This window comes from Anguilla rostrata, chromosome 6, assembly GCF_018555375.3.
Source record: "Anguilla rostrata isolate EN2019 chromosome 6, ASM1855537v3, whole genome shotgun sequence".
Lineage (NCBI taxonomy): Eukaryota > Metazoa > Chordata > Actinopteri > Anguilliformes > Anguillidae > Anguilla > Anguilla rostrata.
In genome coordinates this window covers 46,667,742-46,692,124 of record NC_057938.1, presented here as the reverse complement: position 1 = coordinate 46,692,124, position 24,383 = coordinate 46,667,742, and the positions used below count along the sequence as shown (strand labels likewise).

The following is a 24,383-nucleotide window of genomic DNA, read 5'->3' as shown; positions in this document are numbered from 1 at the left end:
CAATATTAACTGATGCCCTTATCAAGGGTGATTATTTACTACAACTATTACGATTATCCATTAATCTGCGTGGATATTTAAGGGATATTAGGGATAGTGCCCGGAACTTTCCCAAATACGATACAATCCCGTAACCGACTACTTATAAGCCCAGTTCCCCACAGAACGTGTAACATTTGAAAGCAGAAACACTGTCCAGCTATGCATCCCTGAGTAAATTTCACAGTAGGTAGGGTTTTACAAAAGCTATCATAAGGGACAGATTGTACACATAGAGGAACAAAACTGAATGTCACCAACCGCTGACAATTTTAGGGCTTCCTCACAGCAAAGTAGGCTGCACCAAGCTATAGGTGTTGCATGGAAGTAATTTGACCTAGCTGGAGATGATGATGATGACAATGATGATGTTCATAACCGTATAACCATTAGAACTTAGACCCTGCCCTGAAGCCAGTAAATTTCCACATGGTGTTTAAACTCCTGTTATCTGAATACAAAATTCTGTTGATTCCAAGTCAATTGATAGCCTTGCACTGAACCTCAATGTACTGTCAGTAGCCTCATTGTTTGAGTGTTTAAACCACAAACCCTTGATGAGTAAAAGTCACATGTGCAGCCAGTGGTGCATTCTGATTGGCCGCAGGTCTTCCATACTCACCGTGTTCTGGCTCTCAAACAAGGCTTTGGGGGCAGCCTGGGCCTTGCACAGCTTAATGTAGGACGGCCAATTAAATTCCTCCTCCTTTATACCTGTGTATTTTCAAAAACCAAAAACTGCGTAAGGCTTTTTGTTCCTGTACAGTCTAGAAAACTGAGAAGCTCAATTTAAACGTAATTACGCCAGCAGATTAGAGAAGGAAATCAGTGTGCTCTAATAACATTTTAATAAATCAGACACAATTTACTGACAGTGAGAATGTCTGTTCCCTGTCTGTAACAGGAAAACTGCTCCTAATTTTTTTTTATTCAATACACTGCTAGCAGAAAGTGTGACAGCTGCCGTTGCCGTGGGAGACCAGCCCACACAATGCTTGTCAATAGAGCATGTTTCTGCAATTTTAAAAGCTCATATTTTCAAGGTACCATTTTGGGCCACACTGCACAATCACAGATGCCTCTTCCAGCAATATTCGCCATTTCTTTACATTTATTTTTCACCTATTTTTGCACTGACTTTCTGCAAATAATATTTCTGTTCCTGCTCCGAAATTTTACAACAACCTTTCAATCACTGTTTGGTGTATGTCCACTTAAAGCCCTCTAATTTCATGAACGTATAAAAACACCTGCACTTTCGACTTCTCCACTTCCCCCTGATCCTCTGCCCGTTCACAGCTCTATGAATCTCTGAAGACATAATTCTGCGAACGCTGGAATGTTTTATGTCTCCCTCAGAGTGCCTCGACATCTTTCGCCAATTTTTCAAACGTACTTCGCTGACTGTGCAGCGCCTACCTTTCGGAGCGTGAAGCTTGTGTCCCGTTTTCTCGCACCAGCCCACCGGGTGGATGTCCGGAGAATTGGAATTTACCCAGAAGTCGTAGCAGTCGCTGTACTTGTCAAAGTGCAGCCTGATTCTGTGGCCTGAAACCTACAGGCACACATTTATAATTAATGGTCATCCTCATATATTGTTTTGCATTGTTCTACTATTGCAGGATTGAAGGACTGATATATAAAAAAGAATGAGGTGCAGATTTCTAAAACAATATTTGGTGAGTACATATCATTGTCACATATAAGAGCTCACCTAATGTAAGTAGAGAATACCTGCACCTAATTGTTTTCTGTTATGGTTTCATTCATTCACTTGTTATTTACTGTTCCAATCTTTGTTCACAGGCCCTTGTACAGTGAAAAATATTTTCTATGAACTTCCAGGTAAGTTCAGTGTTGAATCTTTTAAGAGATGGGCTTTGGCTGTCTATACTGTATAGCATATGTGGTTACCTCGGCAACTGTCAAAACACAATACATAGAGGGATGCTCTGGGTCCACTCCTTCAAGCTTCATTCCAACCCGAAACCCGTTCTTATTCTGCGGGAAGGACTGGTGCTGGAATTGAAATAGAAACTCACCTATTAGTCAACCCACCTCCCAACCTCTCTAACACCACCTTTTCAGAATAAGCGCATCAATTCACTGAAAGCATTTTCTATTATATGAAGCGCACACGGTTATGTTAGCCAGAATAATAAAAATCAACAGTACAATTAATTGAGTTGCAGTGGACTCACATTATGCTACAGAGGGTGGTAAATGAGTTTATGTCAGATTCAGCCTCAGCATCTCAGCATCAGCAAGGGAGGAAGCTGACAGTCTATGACAACTTTTCCTGCCTGCTTAATACTGTATGCATGTTTTTTCACATGTATTTACTGAATGGTTTTTAATGACAAATAAATTCACTTGAGGTTACATGGATTACATTTTTTTTTAAACCACACTGTATTAAATATATACAGTGCAGTCTGTAAGTATTTGGACTGTGACAAAAATTTTGTAGTTTTGGCTCTGTGCTTTGGCTGTATTTGGACTCATTGTCCTGCAGTAAGGTGAAGTGCTGTCCAATGACTTTGAAGCTTTTAGTTGGATCTCAGCGGATAAGATGCTTCACCTCAGTATTCATCCTGCCGCTAACTCAGCAGTCACATCATCAATAAAAACAAGGGAGCCAGCTCCAGTAGCAGCCATACATACCCAAGCACACAGACGAGAGGATGCAACATTCACTGTCATTTCAAATCCAATGCGCAGGAGTCAAAACAAAAAGCTAATCTAATTAGGCTCAGCCAAAACATCCACATTTTAGTTCTTCACAGAGATGACATATCAAAAAAAATAATCTAAACACAATTAGGCCATATATTAATACGACTGTGGATAGGCCCGGCTCTGACCTCTTTAAACAGCTTGGTGGGAGCAGCGATGGCTTTCTCTTGCTCCAGGTAAGAGGCCCAGCACCACGACTTCTTCTTTCCTCCATATGGAACAGCTGCAAAAAAGAAAACATCAGTCGGTCAGTTTGTCAATATGCGCCAGAGAACATGGCAGGCTTCAACATAACTGTAATCACTACATGCGCCCTCAAAATGAAGTGTAGATTCATTTTTAAAAAGATCAGCTAATGGGTCGGTCAGGTGGCTCATCCTTCTGAAGTACTGGTTCCTAGTGCAGGGATACACCCTGGGGTCAGGTATTGAATCAGCACCAGTGCAGACTGTCTGTCCATCTTCCCGGGTGGGGTATGGTCAGCAGGCCTGTTCCCTCCCTGCAGAACAGAGCCTCCTCAGGTTGACCAGGGACCTGCAGCCGGAGTGCACCGGCAGTCTCTGTCTGCCCCAGCTGTGGGTGAAGTGCACCCATCAAGCGCAATGACCGCGCAGATCCACCAGAGGGCCACAAAAATGAAAAAAGCAGCTCCGGCCAGGACAAGCTTTGGAGGAGGTGTCCCTGTCTGAACCCTCCTAAACCTACAGAGAGCTCAGCGGCAATAGGACAGACAGGCCTGCCAACACAACAGAGAACCCCAAACTGAGGGAAAATAAAACAAAAAACGGTCGAAAGATGGTTTAAAAGGGGGGTAAAAATCGAACCCGTGGAGAGGAAATCCATCTGTGGGAAAGAGAAAGTATATCGAGCGGCGGCGTTAGCGCCAGGGAACGGGCATCGCTGGCGCGGCCTCCCCCTCCGCGCGCCGCGCCGGCGCCGTCCGCACTCACTGTGCTTCAGCAGCGCCGCGTCTCCTCTCCGCTTCCTCCGACCTCGCTGCGGCCCCCGCGTCGTCTTCCTGTCTGCCTTCTCTTCCTGTTCGAGGCAGAGGCGCACAGTGCTCACCCACGGCAGAGCGCTCCCATCTCACATGACCAAATGAAGGAAAACCCCCCACCCCCCACCCCCCACACACATAACCAAAAAAACATAACAAAACTAACTACAGGAATACTCTCATACAATTATCAATTCATTTTCAGAATCTGTGAAATCTATATGATCTATAATCTATATCTAATTAAATAGTTTTAGTCCTTTAAGGTGTAACATCACAAATGTGTGATTAGTGTGTTCTTAACTGAACATTCTAATGCTGACGTAACAATCACTGCTGGTGACTGAAAGCAATGGAGTTCTAGAACACTGACTTAGAATTTGGAAAAAACATTCCAAACAAAACCTTCTCTTCAAAGGGTTAAAGCTGATCATTATAAATTCATGTGTATGACACTGTCTTACGCCCAAAACCACCAATCAGAATGTCTGTTAAAAGCAATGTACTCCCACAGGAAACAAAAGCAGAAGTGTATCACAGACTTGCAATAACAGTCCTTGCAAGAGACCAGTCTAAAATCGTATGCCACTTCCGCATGAAATCACCGCATAATTCCAGCGACAGTTGTCTGCATGCGTTGTGTAATTATCAGGCTGCGTAAACGTGACGGAGAGACAAAGTCGGCGTGTTTTGTCTAAATCAGCGTGACCTTGGTGAATAATTCCGCAGCGTTAACGAACGCGCAGCCTTGCCTAATCAAGCGATCGGATGATTCACATTGAGCGGCTTTGGAAAAAAAAAAGGCAGGCGTCTGTGACAAAGCGACCCGGTGACGGGTCCCCGGGGAAAGAAGGCCTTACGTAGTCTTCGTCGTCGTCCGGCGCCTCCGGCGGGTTGTCCGTCTCCTCTGCGGCGCTCTCCTGTCTCTGGAGGGGTCTCTTACGGCTCGAACCCAGCACCTCCCCGTTGCTTTTGGGAGCGTCTCTCTTGGTCCTCTGCTCTCTGCGGTCAAAAGACATCAATCGCTTTTATTTCTGATTGCATTTCTATTGTCAGATATGTAGCGGCCGCTAGTGGAATGTCATTTCCCTAATGATTCCAGAACACTTGTACTGGCCAATTGTCCTTTACACCGTCCGATACTGAAGGCCTTAAAAACTAGTTAATGACAGTATGCCACACAATAGCACATGGGAGACTGTTGTGAACAGCCTAGCTTAGATTAAGCAGGTCGTTTCATCAACCGATGCGGTTTGCACAATTGCAATTATGATTATATTAATACTAACAGGCTGAAAAAGCATTAGACACATCTACAATGCATTTAACACATCTGCGGTGTATCAATGGCTGTCCTGACCTTGAAAATTGCAGCCAAATGCATTATGACCTCAGAGCAACCGCAGCCAAACGCAGGACAGGAAAGGTCTGGCTGGTCAGAGGAAATCACGTGTTTATAAAACTGCCAGGAAAAATTCACATGTAGAAACTCATGTGAGGAATGTGGCAAATACAATAGATTGCAAAACAATGCTTTTGTTCCCAGTAGCCCACTAAGAGGCATTATTAAGGTTACTTCATCTGACTGTTACAATTACCTAAAATGCACTTAGTCCTCCAAAGACAAATGAGAGATACCCTTGAACTCCCATTACCTGTAATTTTGTGGCTGCTTGACAAAAGTTTCATATTAAAGTAAAAATGTGGGAAGGTCAACAGCTTTTAGGGTCAGTGTGAACGGCCTTCCCTCTCCTGTTACTGCCACCCCAACGGACTACGCAATTCTCACCAAACTGACAAAAAACACAAATTAATATGAAAATAACTATGCTAAAAGAAAATGCCACGAGCACCATACATGTTTCATTTCGGCATTTAATTAAACTAGGTGCTGTTATTTCTCTCCTTGAGAAAATGCACAAATTGACAACCGGGAACTATGCTTTCTTTCCCCCCATTTGCTGTTGCCATGGCAGTGCGAAAACCCTTGGAGGGACTACCACTTTAAGATGAACGTTCCCTTGGCAGCGCCGCCTTCTTAAGACAATGGATGCACGCGCTGGACCGCGGCCCACGGCAACGCAGCGCCGGCCTGCTCCGGCTCGCTGCTCGCGTTAGCATTGCGTAGCGCGCCCTTACGTTAACAACCCGCGAAATTATCACCGCGTCCCACCGCGCCCCGGGAACGGCCCTCGGCGACCGCGCGCGCAAAGAGGGGGAGGCTTTGGTTTCGGTCCGCCAAAGCCGCTCGACCTGAAGGCGGCGGCGGCCCTAGTTTCGGGGGTTTTGAAATCGACCGGTTGAAAAGAAAAAGCCGTGTTGTGTGAGCGCAGGCCGACTTGGAGTGACATGGGAACAATGGGATCTCTGTAAGAGGCACACCAGACACACCACAACTTCGTATGGCAACAAACATTACTTAAATATGGTGTCATTGATTATTTGGTGTGTAGAGTCTGGGTTCTGTTAGGTACCCTTTCTAGGGTAGGGTCACACCGAATAGATAAACCACACAGTATCATGAAAATATGGGACAAGCTAAAAATGAGAGGGTCAGAGTGCAAGCATAAAATAAGATCAATCTCTCGATGGACTAGAAACACAAATCAATGCCTGCTCTTAATACTTATTCTCAGTTAAGACTACCACTGAACAGCATTCTACCCAGTTTCATTTTTAAATGTCACCGATACAATATGATACTGGTCAATCTATGTCACATCAGAACTCTAAAACAACTCATAAGGAGATTTGCTGAGTTTCCCTGAACTTCAGAAAGACACTGAACACTTTTCAGTGTGACCTACCCCAACCAACCATTTAACTGCAACAATAAAGACAGTTACACAAGGATACATTTCCCTTTCACCTTACACACAGAGCTCAACCCCAGCTTATAGTGCTTGCCATGCCCTAGACTTTGTTTCCTCGGTCCCATTCTCCATACAGAGTTATCAGTTATTTTTTTATAACTTCTCCTTCAGGTTCTAACTCAGTACAGGGCAAGGTTCACTGCATTCAATTTGAATTGAGTTCTACGCCATTAGTCTACTCTGTTGCTAGCTTTGACAGGAGTCAAAAGTTTTGGCTTTGATCTGATTTAAGTCCAAGAAATCTCTATGTTTACAACATCACAGTGACTGCAAAAATCTCTGGATGAATAATGCACTGTTTTATATATTACTTCTGTTTTCCATGCTCTAGATAAATGGTTTTGTGCTGAAGAATAGACAAAGAAAAATGACTAGACAAAGATCCTATGCTAAAATGCTATTCACCTCTGTTTCATTTCATTATAACAGAACATTTTAGGCATGTTTGAAGGTTGACCACATTAAAACAGCGTGAATTCCAGTTGAAGGGTGACATCACCATAAAGTCACAGTTTTTAATGGTAAATTGATATGCCCACTGATAATATGGTCAACAAACACACCAATTACGACACAACAATCTCAGTCTCCCGTCTTCCAAAAATATGTGTTCTACATCACCAGGGTAGCCACACCCACTGACGGTATACATACAGCTGAGTGAAAAAGGCGCATCTGAGACACAGAATGTAGAAATATATCTGAACGAGCCACCACTGTTTGAAATAAAACAAAACTTTAAAGAAAACCTTTCAACTGCGGAGAGATCAATACTGCAAAATACAATAACATCAGAGTTTCCTTATTAATAATACAAGGCTTCACATTCAGCGCGATGCTAGCGTGACATTAGCGCCGTCCGGCCTACTCACTCCTGCTGGGCCTGCCGCAGGCACCTCTCGCTGCAGTGGCGTCCGTCGGGCAGGAAGTCCACGAGGGACCCCTTCCTCTGGCAGTGCACGCACACCAGTCCTCTCCTCTGCCATTGCTTCTCCTTCCTCTCCTCGCCGGCGTCCGCCCGGTCCCGGCCCTCCGAAAACACTGCGGGAGGGGGGGGGAGAGAGGCCCGCGTCAGCGCTCCCCTCCTCCGGAGCTCCCCCGTCCTTTTCCCCGACTGTCGCTAAGAACGGTTAGCAGCGCGCGGGCTGTCCGACCGCGAGAAGACCGCGGCGCGATTTCAAAGCCGTTCGGACGACCCGGCTGCTCGGATGTGGGTCGCCCCAGTTTGTGGCCGACTTTCAGTCTTATAACCTGTTAACCTGTTTCTAATAAGAGCACCCAGAAATCAGGCCTCGCATAACAAAACCATTCAATCTCTCTGATTTTGTCCGCTTATGGAAAAACACTGAGTGGGAAGAGGGCTTGTTTCTAGATGCCTTGCCAGGCTGTAGATTAGAATCTATTCCTATTCCCACAAAGAGCTTTGACACTAATTCATTCAGTAGTTCAGTGTATATGCAGCACAAAGGTGGAAACAGAGGGTTTTTATAATGCATTCATTAATGCAGTGGATGTAGTGTTTTGGAAAGTGGTGCGTGGGTACGCTTTCTTGTTCTAAACTGCTAGACCTTGGCAGACACCAGTAAACTCCCATGGTATAGCATTTCCAAAAAGAGAATTATGAGCAAACAATGATTATCATATTAAAATGCTTGCCACAAGCATGAAATACTGGAGTTTCTATTATTGAGAATGAAATATCAAGGAAAAATACTTAAAAGTATCTATTGAGGGCTTCATCAGTAAACAGCATAGCTTGACAAAGCTCAACTGAACACTACAAGATGCCCACCGTTGCAATAAATGTAATTGTTCACACGGTGTCAACTGCATAATCTATAACCATTTCTGAAGACTAATATTCATACTTTGTTTGACAAGTAAATGAAATGAGACATATATAACATGGCATACTGTCAACCACAACAGATGACTTTGACCATGTGCCAGCTATTTAAATCAAGGTCATACAATGCCTGCATGATCAGATACACTGACTGCCATAGCATGTGTGTATATTTTCCTTGTTTGTACGCATGTGCGAGTTACAGTATGTGTGTGTGTGTGTCTGTGTGCGTGTGGGTGCATACTGGATGTATGTGTGTGTGTGCATGTTTGTGTATGTGTGTGCGCATGTGCATGTGCGTATATGAACATGTATGTGTGTGTGTGTGTGTGTGCGTGTGCGTGTGCGTGCGTTTGAGTGTGTCCGTGCAGGTCTGTGTGTGTGAGCGTGTGTGTGCGTGCAGGTCTGGGTGTGTGTGTGAATGAGTGTGTGTGCACGAGCACAAAGGAGCCTTGCCTTCCTGAGCAGTCGGGACGGCCCACGTCGTCCTGGCGTGAGCCTTTTTCACGCTCTCTGCCTCCGCATCATCAGTGATGACCTCCAGAACCCCGAATTCGTTCACTCGAAACTGACAAGCACAACACAGAGATATGACATCACATTTCCTGACACGCCAACATCAAGGCGGCCAGTGTGACTGAAGGTCAGAGACAAACAGCTCAAGCTTCTACATCACCGAGTGTTGACCTCAGGTGTAAAGCCACAATCAAAACAGAGACACACGCACCCTCACACACACACACACACACACACACACACACACACACTCACACTCACACACATAGATGTAAGCACACATTGATACACAAATGCCCGTGCATGTATCGAGTCCACTGTTTCCCATTAGCTCAAAGCTGCTGTACTGACACTGCACTGTCAAAACACAGCAGATTTGCGTTTTAGTTTTGCTACTCAACACTTTCAAAAGAGAAGCTATCAATACAGGTATTCGTTTTAATTATTTAGGGTATTCAAATAATGGCAAACACATCGCACGTGCAAAATCTCAACACAAATGACATTGAAAGCGAAGCAGTGCTGAAAATGTCCGTCAGAGAGATTACGCCACGGGTCAGCTTGCTCCACATACTTTCAGTTCACTCCCCGGAAGAGTCCCCACTCCATCTTTCCAGTCCATCGCCTCATAGACATCGAAATCAGGAGCACCTGCACGCGTAGCCGAATCTTCCATGTTACGAAAGGTACAACCTGCAACAGATCCATTCAGAACCATGGGAAAACAACCTATGATTTCACTCGCCTATTCAATTACAATGAAATCCCAACAGTCTTATCATAATAAAGTCTTTTTGTTTAAATGCTGCACTCAAAGGTCTTCTTGATGTGCTATAAATGAAAAGTAAATGTTTTATTGTTGAGTTTTATAAAGCTACCATGTTGTGATACCATATTCCACTGTTGATGATAAAGTATCTTAAATGTTAGTGAAGCTATTAAGAGTACAATAGGACATGATTGGCAAAAGCATCTGGATAATTTACATATATGATCATTGCTGAATGACTAAACATTCAGTATGTTTGTTCTTTTTTTATTTACTAGACAGAAGATAAAGCTAATTAAACTACTATTGCAGTTAATCTGACCAAAAACAAGCAATGCCGTAATAAACGTTATATGGGTATTAAAAAACGTTTTGCTCCATTGTTACATACGCATATGTACATAAACTATCATTTATTTTTAATGGGTACAGTAACGTAAAGCATATGAAATACCACTAGAGGTCACTGTTGCCCACGTTAAAACAATCCTGCGTTTGAAACTTTCAAGACCTTAGCTTATTCAACAATGAAATCACTGAGCAAAAATGGAGAAAAATCACACGGCTTTATGTAATTACTAATTAACGCATCAATGGTAACATTAATCAATGGGATTGTCTTCCTGAATTGCTTAAAATTTTCATCACTTGTTGCAGTTAATTGTATGTTTTATCATACGCGCATCTTGGCTGTGTAAAATTAAGTGGAGGCATTCGGCTACATTTAAATTCAAATCGATGTGGAGATTTTATGAAAATAAGAAAGTTAAGGTTTTCAAACTGACAATTTCATCGTATTCAAAACTGCTATGAATCATTATTCTCCTAACCATAAGCCTTAAATGTAAATATTAGTCATACATTTCGCGGAAATACTTTTAAAATTATTGGTAGCAAAATAAATAGGCGATATAATACAAACCAAAGATGGTGTTCATTTTGGAACATTGCCTTTTAATATATTTAGCTAGCTACTTCTATTGTCATATTTCCATTGTTTGTTTTAAGAATTATTAATATTTATGTCAAGCTCTCCTCAAATACTTTTTATTACGAGTGTGCATAAAATATTCAGTTCTGCGCAAACAAAACATTTTTCTTTTTTAATAACAGAACTAGGTATGTTTCATATACTAAGGACCATCCCCGCGCAAGACGCGGATCATGCATTGTATCTGATATAAACACTTTTCTTTGCTCTGATACTATTTAATGTGTTTTTAAAGGCAGTTTCCCAAAATGGCGGAGCTGGAATATACTCTATATAATTCTCACCCGCAGGCCCGCAGACACGTTGCAATAAAACAAAAATGATATTTTAACTGTCTAGATACCTTATTGGAAGGAAATGGTGATTGAAATATTTTTGTCTCGCTCGTTTGACTAGCGCCCAGTTCCTGCTGTTTCTCAGCCATAAGAAAGGAATTGCACTAAAGCTTGCATTATTCTTGAAAGAGTAGGATAAATCATTAAATAACCGCCTCCAAGAAACGACAGAGGTGCAGCAACATATATCCCATCGATTCCCGTAATTTTCGTAGCTACTTTTATTGTAAATATATAGTGTAATTCATTTCATGCTCTATCACACTGAACCTCTTCCTGGCTGAAATTATTGATGACACGTCCAGTCGTTTTGTACTTTATTGCTAAGTTTTAGTCTAATTCAGTCGTAGAAAACCTAAAACGAAAGTATAATACGGCGCGTTACATGTTTCTATAGGGAACTATTTGTTGCGTAAACAGTTTTATTCCAAAGTATAATTGTTTAAATTTGTATGTTTCTTACCCAAATTCTCCCACGAGTACTGACAAATTGCCCAGGCAGTAGTCAATGCGCATGAGCGGAGAACCAAGCGAGTGCTTGCAGTGGTGCTCTCGCTACATAGTCAAACACATGATGCCGAAGATCGAAAGTTTCTGCTGGTAGACTCCCAAAAACATTTAATATGATTAGCTATTGGTAACCGCATTGCTATCCCCTTAAAACGACAATGACGGCAAGTAGACGTACGTCGTGAGAGAATCAGGACCGGGATATCGTTGTTTATTATATAAAGAGCGCGGTTACCATTTTGTTACTAAAAATAAAATCTTAAGCTAGCTACAGAAGTAGTAAAACGCCGATGTTATTGCCGTACAAAGAAGTAGGAAACAGTATTCCACGTATTTAGCGAAATGGTTATTAGTTGCATACACTGGTGCGTCACTGAACAACCTGTTTTTGAACCGTTGTTAATATTCATTTGTTTCTCGCATTTACATTGCGCGGTAATATTTTCAGCTGCTTATTGCAGTATATGCATTCGGTACAGTGTATGCTTTGAGCTATGTACGATGAAATCATGGAATTATGAGAACTACAGGCCTACCAATGCACATTCTGAACTCAAGTATCAGTGAGAGAAGAACGCTTCCATGTCTAACGTCACATTTAAACGTGAGAGTTATTCACACCCTTCGATAATTTGACTTTGGGTATAATAATGATGCACAGCTTGTGTTTTATTCTGTTTTTTATTACAGAGTAGGTATCACATGAATGGACATTTAGAGTATTGTCTGTTGTATCCAGTGGTGCACGGTGAGACATGAGTACAAGGGCATTTCAAACACAGGAAATGGAATGTGCAGAATTACTTTCTCTCCTAAGGAATGTGTTTCTGGGAAATATCCACGAGGTCACTTGAAGTAGACATAAAGAGATCATTGCCGAGGTTTGCCTATTAAAACTAAATAATTTCTGAGACATCAAATGTACCTATAGTTCAATATATTTAGTTAGTATGCTCTTCAAATATGCAAGGCACAGTATCCTCTGAGATATGAGAGAATCTATGTTTATATTTGCACATTTTGGGGCACTGAATTTCCAGTGACATTTTTTTAAAACTTTTTTAAACCATATGACTAGTTGTTCCAATCAGTGGATACCCATTAAGCTTTTTATCTTTAAAGGCTGTGTGTTTTGGTGGGGTTTGACTTGTCATCAGCCTGCAATGGTGGTAAATGTAGGCTTTTGTTTTTCCTGGCCTTGTCCTAAACTGTGTGCACAAATGTGTTAGGTGGTTTCTGGCCAGCTTTTATCCATTTTCTTTGTTTAAAAGCAGTGACATTATTTCAAATCCACCCCATCCCCCATCACAAATTTTGGGTGAGTCACTCCAGAGCTGGTCTACCCCTGGGTCCCATCCAAGTATACTGAAGTTGGGTCCTCCTTCCATTTGTCAGTTGACTGATAAGTCCCTACTGATGGAGTAGGTGAGGTTTCTACCATAATGCCTTCACTTATCCATACTGTATGGATCTGGTGAAGGAAGGAGAGGGATGTGGCCTTAAGAGTTTTCAGATGCACCTTTGGTCGTGCCTTTTCCCTATGGGGGAAAGCAGCCACAATATTTGTAAGCAGTTGCATGATGGGTAGAGGGGTGCGTGCAGCCATGCTTGTCCCTTGGCCATCTGACAATAGCAGCCATTCCCTGGGAATGACCCCCAAGACAAGGAAAGCAGGGTTGGGACAGGTTCTTATCTCTAGATCTACCCTCAGTGAGGTCAAGGTTCACCAAACCCTGTCAGATTCCACGTGACACTGTCAATCTCGCCACAATCAGTCCACCTACGTTGGTTGGCCACATGAGTCTCAAGAGAAGATTATAAAACAGCTTGGCAAATGGTGAACAAACTTGTGCAAGTGTCTTTACAAGCCCAGACAGAAGAAAAGCATTTTGTTCCTCCAAACCCATCCAGCAAACCTGGTCTGCAAGCAAGGTATTATGTATAATCAGGTTGCATAACATACTGGTTCAGTTGACGTCTGGTTAAATAGTCTGCCATGACAGTAGTACATTGGTGGTAATACCATGAAATGGTATCAGTTTTCTTTGTTCTCATGAAGTTAGTTGCACTGATTGGAGTAATAGTTCAGTGATAGTGTGGCATCCTCTTCTTCGACTGGTGTGTGGACTGCAAAACGTGCACCAATTGGTCAGGGTCCGCACATTCTAGAAAGGACCTTAGTTGCAACACTAACCCTGAGGTAAAAGCTACATGCTAGATTTCTTAAAAATAGGCCTATCTTAGATCGCCAAAAAGCTGAACGTTATTTGATAAATGTTTGCCCACAAGCTACATTTTAGAGCGCATAAGGTTGTGCATACACTATATGTTTGTGCATACAATTCATGTTAGTTTTCCTACAATACCCGTTAGTTGAAACCAAAGAAACATGTTGGATTGCTTACGTGTTACATGTTCAAATGCTCACAAGCTATATGTTAAGTTTACCCAAAAGGTACAGTGCATGTTTTATTACTTGAAAATTACAAACTAGATTGCACACAAACTGCATGATATATTACTTAAAACGTGTATAGTGCACAAACTATATGCTACACTAGATTGATGAATTACATGTTACCCTGTCCACAAAACGTATGTTAGTTAAATACAAGTTAGTTTGTAATAGCGTACAAACTACCTACTTGATTGTCCTCAAGCTACATGTTTGATTTAACAAAAGATATTTGACACTAGATTAGATCACTTAGAAACATATTAAGCATGGAGTGCATGGTGTGCTTTCCACAAGCAACATGTAAGATTCATTACAAGATACAAGAAGAGAGAGAACCACTTCAGCCTATAAGAATGAGAACAAAGTACAAATAAAGCTCATACATTCTTATGACAGAGCATTTATGTAGGGCCCCTTAGAGTCCTCCCAATTCATTTCTCAAGATGGCAGCCATCTTTGTTCATTGAGACTGTGATGTCAAGGGTCTTCCTAATGGATTTTGGTTAAAAACAAACATTCTATGGAGCTTCTGCCACAGAGTATGTGTGACCTAATTGCATTTAATTTACTCCACGTCAAGGCAGCACTAGATCTTCACAAGCACTTCCCAGTACTATCAGCTACTTAGTCCCCAACAGAAACAACACTAAGTTAATGTCCTGCACAATGAAACAAAGGTAATTCCCCCATCACGACCTGTGTGCACAGAACCTGCGGGAGGGTATATTTACTGGTCGTATGGGCCGTAAAAATGGGGCGGGCCTCAGGATGGGCTTTATCCCCCCCTCCCAGATTGACGGAGGCTTTTTATGTGGGTAATCCCGTTAAGACCAGCCCTCGTAGCTGCAGCAAACTACCTGCTAATGTCTGCTCTGGTAAAAGAATCGGAAGCCCTTCATGTTTTTCGACTATTGTTGCAGGTGTTGCGGGACCACTCTGATAAAGCGTCATGGACAGATGTCAATCAAGACCAAGATTGTCGACACACGGGTAAAGCTGCAAAACGTTCTCGGATGTGTCAGACGAAGGGGCGAGCCCTGATCCGGTGTTTACCGCAGTCTGTCAGTGGCACTGAGTTCATGTTGTTTATGTATGGTTCGCTGTACATCGTGGAGGCTGGAACAGCTCCTTTTGAAAAACAAGGGATTATTAATGACATGAAGTGTTCAGTTAATTCAGTTAACTCAAGTGTTCAATTAAAAGTAAAAGTAAATTTGCACCTATAATGGATTTCTGTTCTATGATAAAGTTTCCAAAAAAACATGTGTCTGTAACCAAAAACGATGAAATTTTGCCCTCAGAACATTTTACATTTAGTAAAGGCATGTGAATATACTGGTTTATAATGCATCTGACTGTGCGAAATAATGTACATGGTTGGTGAGTTTTATTTTCAAATATTTTTTTCTCCCACAGGGTGTTCTCCAGAACTTGCTGATATGTTTTCTGTCGTTTTATTCTGTGTACTACATCATTGTGAGTTTGTGTATAGGAGTACTCAGGTAAGAGAGATAGACAAGTATCCACAATATATGAGAACTTCCTTGCTTTTGTTCTGTGTCGACCACACGTGTTGTGGTTTGTGATTGACTCTCACTTCCTGTGACGACAACTTCCTATATACACAAACAGACCCTGGAAATGATGAGGCTTTTGTCTGAAATATTGACAAACCATTATAACTGCTGTCAAAAATGCACTATACACACCAAACTATTCCCAGTTATTATACTTTTTAAACGGCAGTATGCAGTGGCGCACACAGTGCAATGCATAAGTATTTGGACTGTAACAGTTTTCATTGTTTTGTCTCTGTATGCCAGCACATTTACTTTGAAATGAAACAATGACTATGAGGTTAAAGGGCAGACTGTGAGCTTTAATTTGAGGGTATTTACATCCACGTTCATGTAGGAATTAAAGCCCTTGTTACACATAGTCCCCCCATTTTAGGGGAACATAAGTAATTGGACTGAAATAAAGTCATCATATTTAGTACTTGGTTGCAAATCCTTTGCTTTCGATGACTGACACTGGCTAACTTCCCTGGTGATGCTGTGCCAGGCCTGTACTACAGCCAGTATTTAGTTCCTGTTTGTTTCTGGGTTGTTTTGCTTTCAGTCTTGTCTTCAGCAAGTGGAGCACATGCTCAGTTGGATTCAGGATAGGTCATTGACTTGGCCAGTCAAGAACCTTCTGCTTATTGGCTTTGAAAAACTCCTTGGGTGCTTTCGCAGTAGGTTTGGGCTCATTGTCCTGCTGCAAGGTGAAGCGTCATCCATTGAGTTTGAGGCATTTGGTTGGATCTGAGCAGATAAGATGTTTCCATAAACTTCTGAATTCAACCTGTTGCTGCCATCAACAGTCAAATCATCAGTGAGAACCAGTAATCCAGTTGTAGTGGCAGCCATAACACTGCCTCCATACACCATGTTTCACAGATGGGGGGGGGGGGTTCTTTGGATCATGAACAGTTCCTTTCTTCCTCTACACTCCACTTTTTTAATCACGTTGTGCAGGTTAATACTTGTCTCATCTGTCCCTCCCTCCACCCTCTGGTGTAGTCTAGTAGTCTAGTCTTCTCTTTATGTTAGTCTTTGATACATCTATGTCTACATTCTGAAGAGTATTCTTGATTCTTGATGGTTGAAAATTGGGTTTTCTTTACAAATGATAATATTCTTTGGTCATCCGCTACACTGGTCTTCCATGGACTACCAGGTCGTTTGTTATTGTTGAGCTCACTAGTGTGTTCTTGCTTCCTAACAATGTGTCAGACAGTTGATTTTGACACAGCCAATGTTTTAGCAGTGTCTCTGATCATTGTATTCGGCTTTAAGCCTCATGATGCTTTACTTGCATTGACACTTATTTTGTTCTCACATTGAGAGACAACAGCAACAGACTCCAAATGCAAATTCACCTAGATTCAACCCCTAGAATCAACTCTAGACATTTTGTTAGCTTTCTTGTGCACAAACTAATGATGCAAAGACAACACAGCTGGCACTATGTATAAAAATGGCTGTAATTCCTAAATGGATCACCTGTTATGGATATATATTACCCTCAAATTAAAGCTGACAGCCTGTACAGTAACCTCATATTCATTATTTTCAAATTCAATGTGCTTGAGCTGAGAGCCAAAACAACAAAAATTGTGTCTCTGCCCAAATATGTACTCACTGCACTGTACAGTACATTTAGTATATATATTTAATGACATCTACATTTTATAAAAATCATTTACATGACAGTACAAAGCATATTTTACTAATATTCTTTGCATGTATTGTGACTTATTTTGTTTTGTTACCTTTCTTTTTAGAGTAAATGATGTTGATACACTTCTGGCACCCTTCGACTACACAACACAACCATCATGGCAAAATCCGAAATATTTAGGTAAGTTTTGCATGCATTATGATACAGGCAATTAGCTACAATAGGCTGAAAACAGCAATCTAATGCAATTGCCTAGACTTTATGTTAATGCAATTCTGACTCATCGTGTTTCTTTATATCACAATGAAACCTGTAATAGTTGCTTTATTGTCATATTCATGCAAAATGGCAGCCTACCATAGAAACAAAAATGATGGTTGGTGCTTTTACCCCTATATTACTGACAAATGGGTAAAAGATTGTTTAAATACCATTAAATTCAAATTCTAGCCTCACTTCTCATTTTGTTTTGCTTGTGCAATTAATTTGACAGATTAACTGAAACATACTCAGTATTTATTTTTAACAATGTGCTTGTAAGTTGAAGTTACTAAACAAATCAGAGAGCCCACAGAGTCCCTAAAGAGTGCATTGGAAGTCACGAACGAGCAATCATTAAGCTCTGATTTTCACAAACTAAACAATCCAGAATCCAACTTGTTTTTTGTTTTGGTTCATTTACCTTTCTGCAAATTTGCAGTTGGTTTCATCAGTGAAGCGAATAAGCAGAACCTTTTACACTGTGGTACACCAACTTGAAGTACAATGCAAAAAAAATTATTTTGGAAAATTTGATGTGAGTTTCTATCTGTCTATCTATCTATCTATCTTAAATTTGACTCTTCTGCTCATAACAGTGGACTGTTGGTGGTGGTTCCCTTTAATGTCTCATCGCCATGTGTGTCTGTTTCACACATTGCTGCACAGTGAGTGTGATTTCCACGGAACTGACGTTCATTGTGGCCGGCCTCATGTTCGCATGGATTGTGGAGGAGTGGGTGTGGGACTACGCCATCACCATCACATTGATACACGTCGGCTTAACAATGTGGGGTGAGTACTGCCGTTGGTGGAGAGCGGAGTGCTGGGAAATGTAGGCTGTGGGGCGGCCGTGCTGGATGGCGATTAGAGATCGATCCTTTGGCATTTGGCTTTGGCACAGAGCAGGGGACATGCAGTTCCCGGGGGACAGTGATTGAGTATCGGGCAGTTTCCAAATCTGGGAGAGGCACTGCAGGGGTACCACAGGTTAATATTTGTAATCTGAATAGCCTTAGGAAATCTTCACCTGTATACTATAAATGGACAAACCTTAAAATGTGAGCTATTTACGTCATCCTATATTAGGCTGGCTTCAATATTTATCATCAAAGTATCTAATTTATCTTTTATTATATAGGTTGTTGCCCTGGATAACTGTGTATGATATTTATACATACATTTTTAAAAATCTAAAAGATTTATTCATATACATTGGTCACAGATCCAGTGCATGTTAGAAGGCCAAATTTAAATGAGGGCTTGAAAGGCAAAGACGTTATTTTTGGTCTTCATAAATACTGAACATACCATCCAAATTCAAATAATGCTTTTATTCATTTCAATGTAATGGTGCTAGTAATGCGGAAGCTAGTGATGTCTTTGTTCAGTTATGGTTTACCACTACCGCTTAACCATAGTTTGATTTGTCTGCTATGTCTTTGTCTGGTATTGCCATCCATATTGCCATAATTGTGTCAAACAGTGTATATTGAGGGTCCTTGTGTCTCTGTGTAGTAGTCATTAATGCTGATATTGCTGCCCACGCCTCGCCATCTAATTCTGAACTGTAGCACTGGCTTTTGGACAAAAGAAACTTAATGAATGACTCTGAAGACGAAGTAATCAGTATATATTTTATTATAATACATATATATATATATTAATAATATATATATATATAATTTTTGAAGTTATTATTATTTCTAAGGAGATCTCAGCTTAACTACGCACCTGACAAAAAATTGGATTAAAGTAAAAAAACTACGCTTTCACATTTAATCACTGAATCGATGGGAATTTAATTGAGGGTAGTTATGCAATCTTTCTTTAACCAGTTGCCTATGATAAACGTTTTCAGACAATTCCATTGTCGAGGAATGGGCTGATTCTTAAATAAGTACAATTCAGAACTAAACATATTTTCTGAATGTCTGAAGCAACCTGCACAAAATATTCTCTCCTCTTTATTTTGTTCCAGTAATGTCAGATTTCCCATCATCAGAACATTGGTGGATCACTTTAGGTAAAGTATTGCATTTTATTTGAGGCAAGTGGGGAATGCAAAAAATCCCCATATGGGAAAAAACAGACATGTATAACTTTGAGGTTAAATTGGTAACAGCCCCAAAGACTTTGCATGCTGGGAAATTGGTTGCACACCGTTGGTAATTGGTAGAGCTAGATGATATCAATTGGCTTTACAGTTGCTACAGCTGTTTTCTGTGAAGAGTAGGCAGGTCCATATAGAGTTCATAGCCTTCTCTGGAAGTTGTCATGATCTCTCTCTCTTCTGGGGCCTCCTATTAAACGCTCTAGCAGGATTCCAAAGGCAAAACTCCTCACAAAACTCCTCACTCCTTTGTAAAAATGTCATCCCAAGATTACTTGGCCTAGTCTGGTATGAAGCAGGACACTGGAGCTCAGTTTCAGTCTTACCAGACACTTCAGCATGGACCATGAGATTTTTTTAAAGTTAATTTCAGCGTCCACTGTATTCATAACCTTACGTAAGGAACAAAAACAAAGCTTTTTAGATGTGTTACGCAACTTGTCTACACAGCACATTGCATTTACAATTAATGTGGAATTGGTTCCAGCACTGAGCGTAAACTGTATTATTTTGAGTTGAAGCTGTCTTGTTTGCTAATCAAAGAAACCTTAGCTGCATGATTGACAGTACTTTAGTTTAATTTCTCCAGACCATATTTCAGCCTGTTATGCTAATGTGATAAAATTGAGTGAAATTTTGTTCAGGCCTGTTACTTGAAATAATAACGCTTGCGCACATTCTTATAAATACATATTTAATAACCGGATGACATAGAGAATATCTGTGCTTATTCAATTTTCTTTCCTGTTACATTAGGTTGTGGACTGCTGATGATGATCTTCGGGGGACAACTTCTGGCCTATAAGCTGTTCAGGAATAATTTTGTGTATCCAGCTGAACTCCAAAACTTCTAACAATACATTAATACATTTGTGTCAAACAGAGGTTTATTACATAAGTTATGTACATACAATGTTGTTCTTTTCTACGCTGTTTTTTACACTACACACAAAAGTATATACCAACTGATTTTGATACTAATTAATTTCCAGAATATTAGTGCATTTTATTTTGAAAATATAGATTTGTTTGAAAAAATAATAAATGCTTCAAAATAATTTATTTACTTGTTTTACTTTTTAAAAAGTAAACATATTTGTTTCTTTCAGTTTCACATGTTTCTGAAGAACAGTAAGATTTCTATAGAGGGAAAACAGAAAGTTGTGCTATAACAGGACAATATAAGCAGTGAAAAACATTATGCCTTTTTTGAATATTCTATAACACAAAAGTTTTGTTCTGTGAAAATGATGACACTCTACAGACGGTTTGTACAAGCCCTTTCTTTATATAAATGATTTCATCTTTTTAAACAATGTCTTAATTATTTGTTGTGATTAATTTGAATAAATATATGCAGTCATTGTTCTTATGGTCAAGTAAAACTCTTGCCTGAACTCAAAAAGATAATTCATTCCTCATAAAAAAATTATTGTCTTCTATCTCTTATAGTAAAGGCTCTGAAAGCTAATGTGAATGACACATGGCATTCTGAACATCTGTTGTTGTTCATCTGTTGTCTGTTAAATCCTCTCAGATTAAGAATGGTCAGAATTAAAAATGGTGGACACAAAAGACTCCTTCGCTGCAAGATTGGTGTCATTACTACTTTGTGTGTCCAACCATTGTAGGAAGTCGAGCATATATGCACAGGTCATAGTTCAAACCACTGACACAGCTTTATAATAGGTTGACAATCTGATTGACCCCAATACGCTAACTTCCCCCGGCCTGATAGGGGGAATCCTTCACAGACATGGACCAGTTCTGTACGTTTGCCGTTGCCTAATATGGAATATGGACACTGCCTAATGTTGAATTGGAACCTCTGAAAATGTGAATGATCTCATCTTGACATTCTCCCGGGGTTCTGTCTCTTACTCCTCTCCTTGCCGAAGACTCTGCCGTCAGCGCCGCGAATGCTACGACACAGCAAAAGAGGGCAATAATCATTTAATAAGATTACTCAAAAAAGAGCAGGAAGGATTTGTGGGGGGGAGGCTATCGACAGACCGTGGCCTGCACGTCGGAACCACGCAGCTCATGGAGGGGTCTGCCGCGGCGAAGACCTGCTCGCTCAACTCAATGGAGCCCCGCCGAGGGCGTCACTTCCCCTCCAGGGAATGCTGGGCCACAACACAATGGTTACCATGGTTGCCAAACTGGTCTATTATCTGCATCTCAGGTATAACAAGACTGGATGATCTTTGCATCACTGTGTGGCCAGCCAATGCTCTCCATCTCTTTTGATATAGTGATATTTATCAAAATGACCATCATGATATCAATATAGTTAAAACCAGCAAAAACAATATCTGCGTCTTATAAAATTTTCAAAAGAAGGCAAGCTGCGACACCTCTTACCTGTCTGGGTTCAGTTTCACTATCCTTTATCACAGCCTTGTCACTGCAGTTTTTAGAAAAATGTCACTTGTAGCCTTAATGGATTTTCACTCAGACTAATTACAGTTATGACGTTTTGCATTCATAATACAACAAGAAATGCCAGCGGGGTAAGGACATCAGAATGTAGGGTTCAAAATTAAAACTCATCCTGTCATCATATGAGTAGGTCTATTCAAAATATGTCAAGATGTATTGTGATCCTATCATATTTTGTCATACAGAACTTCATTAACCCAAACTGTATAATTATAAAGCAGTTGGCAGAAATGGCAAATCAAATACAGGGAAAGACAGTACCGATGTACAAAAAGGCTGTGGCATGGGTTGGTTCTAATGTTTTCAACAGAGCAGATCCAAAACATAAACAAATACATCTAGGCTTCTCTCTGTACAAAACTATGAATGTAGCCTAAGATTACCCTACGATTAATTATACCACTTTGTGTGAAGCCAGACCCGATGAAATTCAATTTATCGCCTACTGTTCCATTTTGTATTCATAAAACTGGGATTCAAATGCTTTGGTTACATTAGATGTCAGGGTAGCTTGGACGCTAAGAATAATCAGTGTTTAATATGCTTGTCCTAATTAAATCCATGCCATTGCCATTGTGGTAATGGAATGATAGCCACGTATTGGGATGGAAGATATGCTACGGCTTGGTGGGGCGGCATGCCCCATACCTATACAGCACTGAGATTTTAGCACTTTTCAGGGTTTTCCCACAGAAATAACCACAGTACGACTGACTCTTAGTTCTTAAGAACATTAAGCACCCTCTGACCTTGTGTAAACACACAGAATTCAGGTACAAAATCACATGCCCACGCAATAAAACCCCAAACTTGGGTTATTTTTGCCTTATTTTTCCTGGCAATTATGTCATCACAAATGGTCCAGTCCCACCATCAATAATTCTCCCCATTGGACAAGTAGCTACATCTTCTGCCAATAACAACGTCTGATCAAAGTAGCTTGATCAAAGGAGCCAATGTCTGTGTGTTTACATGTATGTATGTGCATACATGTAAGTCCCAAGATTTGATTATTAAAGGGTTCAAACTTTTATATGCTTTATTATTATTATTATTATTATTATCAGTCACTCATAACAAACACAATATAAAAAGAAACGATATCGCAACAAAAACACGTTTTAAACATTTAAAAAAGTATAAAAATTTTACCCAAGCATACAAAGCACTATCTATAAGTCATTACTTAAAAATGGCAAAATGTAGGCCTGCCGCTAAAATTACTGATGTAAAAATTAATCAAAATTACATTGGGTAGCATTGCTTTGGAATCGAGATTATTTAATTTTCGTGAGCTAAAATAGCCAATATTGTTTTTTGTAACTTGACCTTATGTTGATATCACTTGATATAGGCTACTTTTAACGGCAAGCCTAGATTTTGCAATTATTTAATTAAATACTTACAGAGAGCACTTTGTACACATATTGAAAACGTTTTTATTTTTTTAGACTCGCCTATATAACACGTTTTAATCGCATACTTAATTCAATAATAGAGCTTGGAAACACTAAGTTTAAATGTAGAGGATTGTTTCCTGACCAAGATTACGCGTTGTTGTGCGTTCTTCTTTCACTCCCTGGAATTGGGACGCGGGTAGTATTAGAATCACTCGTGGCCTGACTTGTGTTCCCACTGTCTGCAGCGTCTAACAAACCCATCTGCAGTAACTCGAAAGCTGCGCCCTTTGTGTATAACAGATGGCTGTGTTCAGTGTGTTGTATTATATGGATGGTCTTCTTCACAGTGAAAATGCAACGAGTTTCTTGGTGTTTACGCTGTTTGTCGAAGTGGAAGCCTGAATTCCGGTGTGGCAGCATTGTATTCGTTGGACTATAAATAAAAATGATTGGCAAAGCATCAACACTTCGTCTAAGACATAAATAAATAAATAAATAAATAAATAAATAAATAAATAAATAAATAAATAAATAACGTCTGGCTGTATAAGGTATATCACTTCATTTTGTTGAAAGAATTACATTCACCTTAAGCACCTGATATCTGTGGAGTATCAGTATTAACATTGTTATAGGCTATTGTCCGCTCAGTTTTACTGAAAAAAAACACGCCATGCATGCATAAATACAAATATTAGCAGGTGACATATAGGAGTTGAAACCGTTAAGCTGTTACGTATTTTTTTTCCTGTTAAGTGCCAGCAGTTGGAAAAAACTAATCCGCTTTTTGTGCATCTTCAACAAAGGGATTTACTGTTGGTGGACAGACATTGAATTCACTGAAAAAGACAGCAGAGGGCGCTGTGGTGTGCACT

General features: G+C 40.5%; 2 protein-coding genes across 4 annotated transcripts in view; one reads left to right on the top strand and one right to left on the bottom strand.

Annotated features, from left to right (window-relative positions):
• The window catches only part of l3mbtl3 (L3MBTL histone methyl-lysine binding protein 3), a 34,911-nt gene extending 23,211 nt beyond the window's left edge, over nucleotides 1-11,700 (bottom strand). The window contains exons 1-10 of one of the 2 annotated variants that reach the window (XM_064340062.1): nucleotides 11,566-11,700; nucleotides 9,582-9,700; nucleotides 8,948-9,059; nucleotides 7,518-7,686; nucleotides 4,633-4,774; nucleotides 3,726-3,810; nucleotides 2,904-2,998; nucleotides 1,954-2,058; nucleotides 1,459-1,594; nucleotides 662-753 (exon numbers count right to left, since the gene is read on the bottom strand). In XM_064340062.1, coding sequence (XP_064196132.1) covers nucleotides 662-753; nucleotides 1,459-1,594; nucleotides 1,954-2,058; nucleotides 2,904-2,998; nucleotides 3,726-3,810; nucleotides 4,633-4,774; nucleotides 7,518-7,686; nucleotides 8,948-9,059; nucleotides 9,582-9,683 — 1,038 coding nt within the window. In that variant the 5' untranslated portion in view covers nucleotides 9,684-9,700; nucleotides 11,566-11,700. Of the gene's footprint in view, nucleotides 1-661; nucleotides 754-1,458; nucleotides 1,595-1,953; nucleotides 2,059-2,903; nucleotides 2,999-3,725; nucleotides 3,811-4,632; nucleotides 4,775-7,517; nucleotides 7,687-8,947; nucleotides 9,060-9,581; nucleotides 9,701-11,110; nucleotides 11,369-11,565 lie in introns of those variants that run through there. The other variant, XM_064340063.1, reaches the window with a different exon arrangement.
• On the top strand, nucleotides 11,596-21,103 carry tmem244 (transmembrane protein 244). Of its 2 annotated transcripts, none has more exons than XM_064340065.1 (7): nucleotides 11,596-11,702; nucleotides 14,991-15,060; nucleotides 15,487-15,572; nucleotides 17,399-17,475; nucleotides 18,223-18,348; nucleotides 19,535-19,579; nucleotides 20,423-21,103. In XM_064340065.1, the coding sequence occupies exons 1-7, from the start codon at nucleotides 11,611-11,613 to the stop codon at nucleotides 20,518-20,520; spliced, it is 594 nt and encodes a 197-aa protein (XP_064196135.1). In that variant the 5' UTR covers nucleotides 11,596-11,610; the 3' UTR covers nucleotides 20,521-21,103. The 2 variants fall into 2 exon arrangements, with proteins under 2 accessions (XP_064196135.1, XP_064196134.1); XM_064340064.1 differs by lacking the exon at nucleotides 11,596-11,702 and adding an exon at nucleotides 11,853-13,544.
• The last annotated feature ends 3,280 nt before the right edge of the window (nucleotides 21,104-24,383 follow it).

Coding starts and splice junctions, on each gene's coding strand:
- tmem244 (XM_064340064.1), top strand. CDS start 13,447: ATGGTGAACAAACTTGTGCAAGTGTCTTTACAAGCCCAGACAGAAGAA. Junction 15,061..15,486: donor CCAAGATTGTCGACACACGG/GTAAAGCTGCAA, acceptor TTTCTCCCACAG/GGTGTTCTCCAGAACTTGCT. Junction 18,349..19,534: donor CGTCGGCTTAACAATGTGGG/GTGAGTACTGCC, acceptor ATTTTGTTCCAG/TAATGTCAGATTTCCCATCA.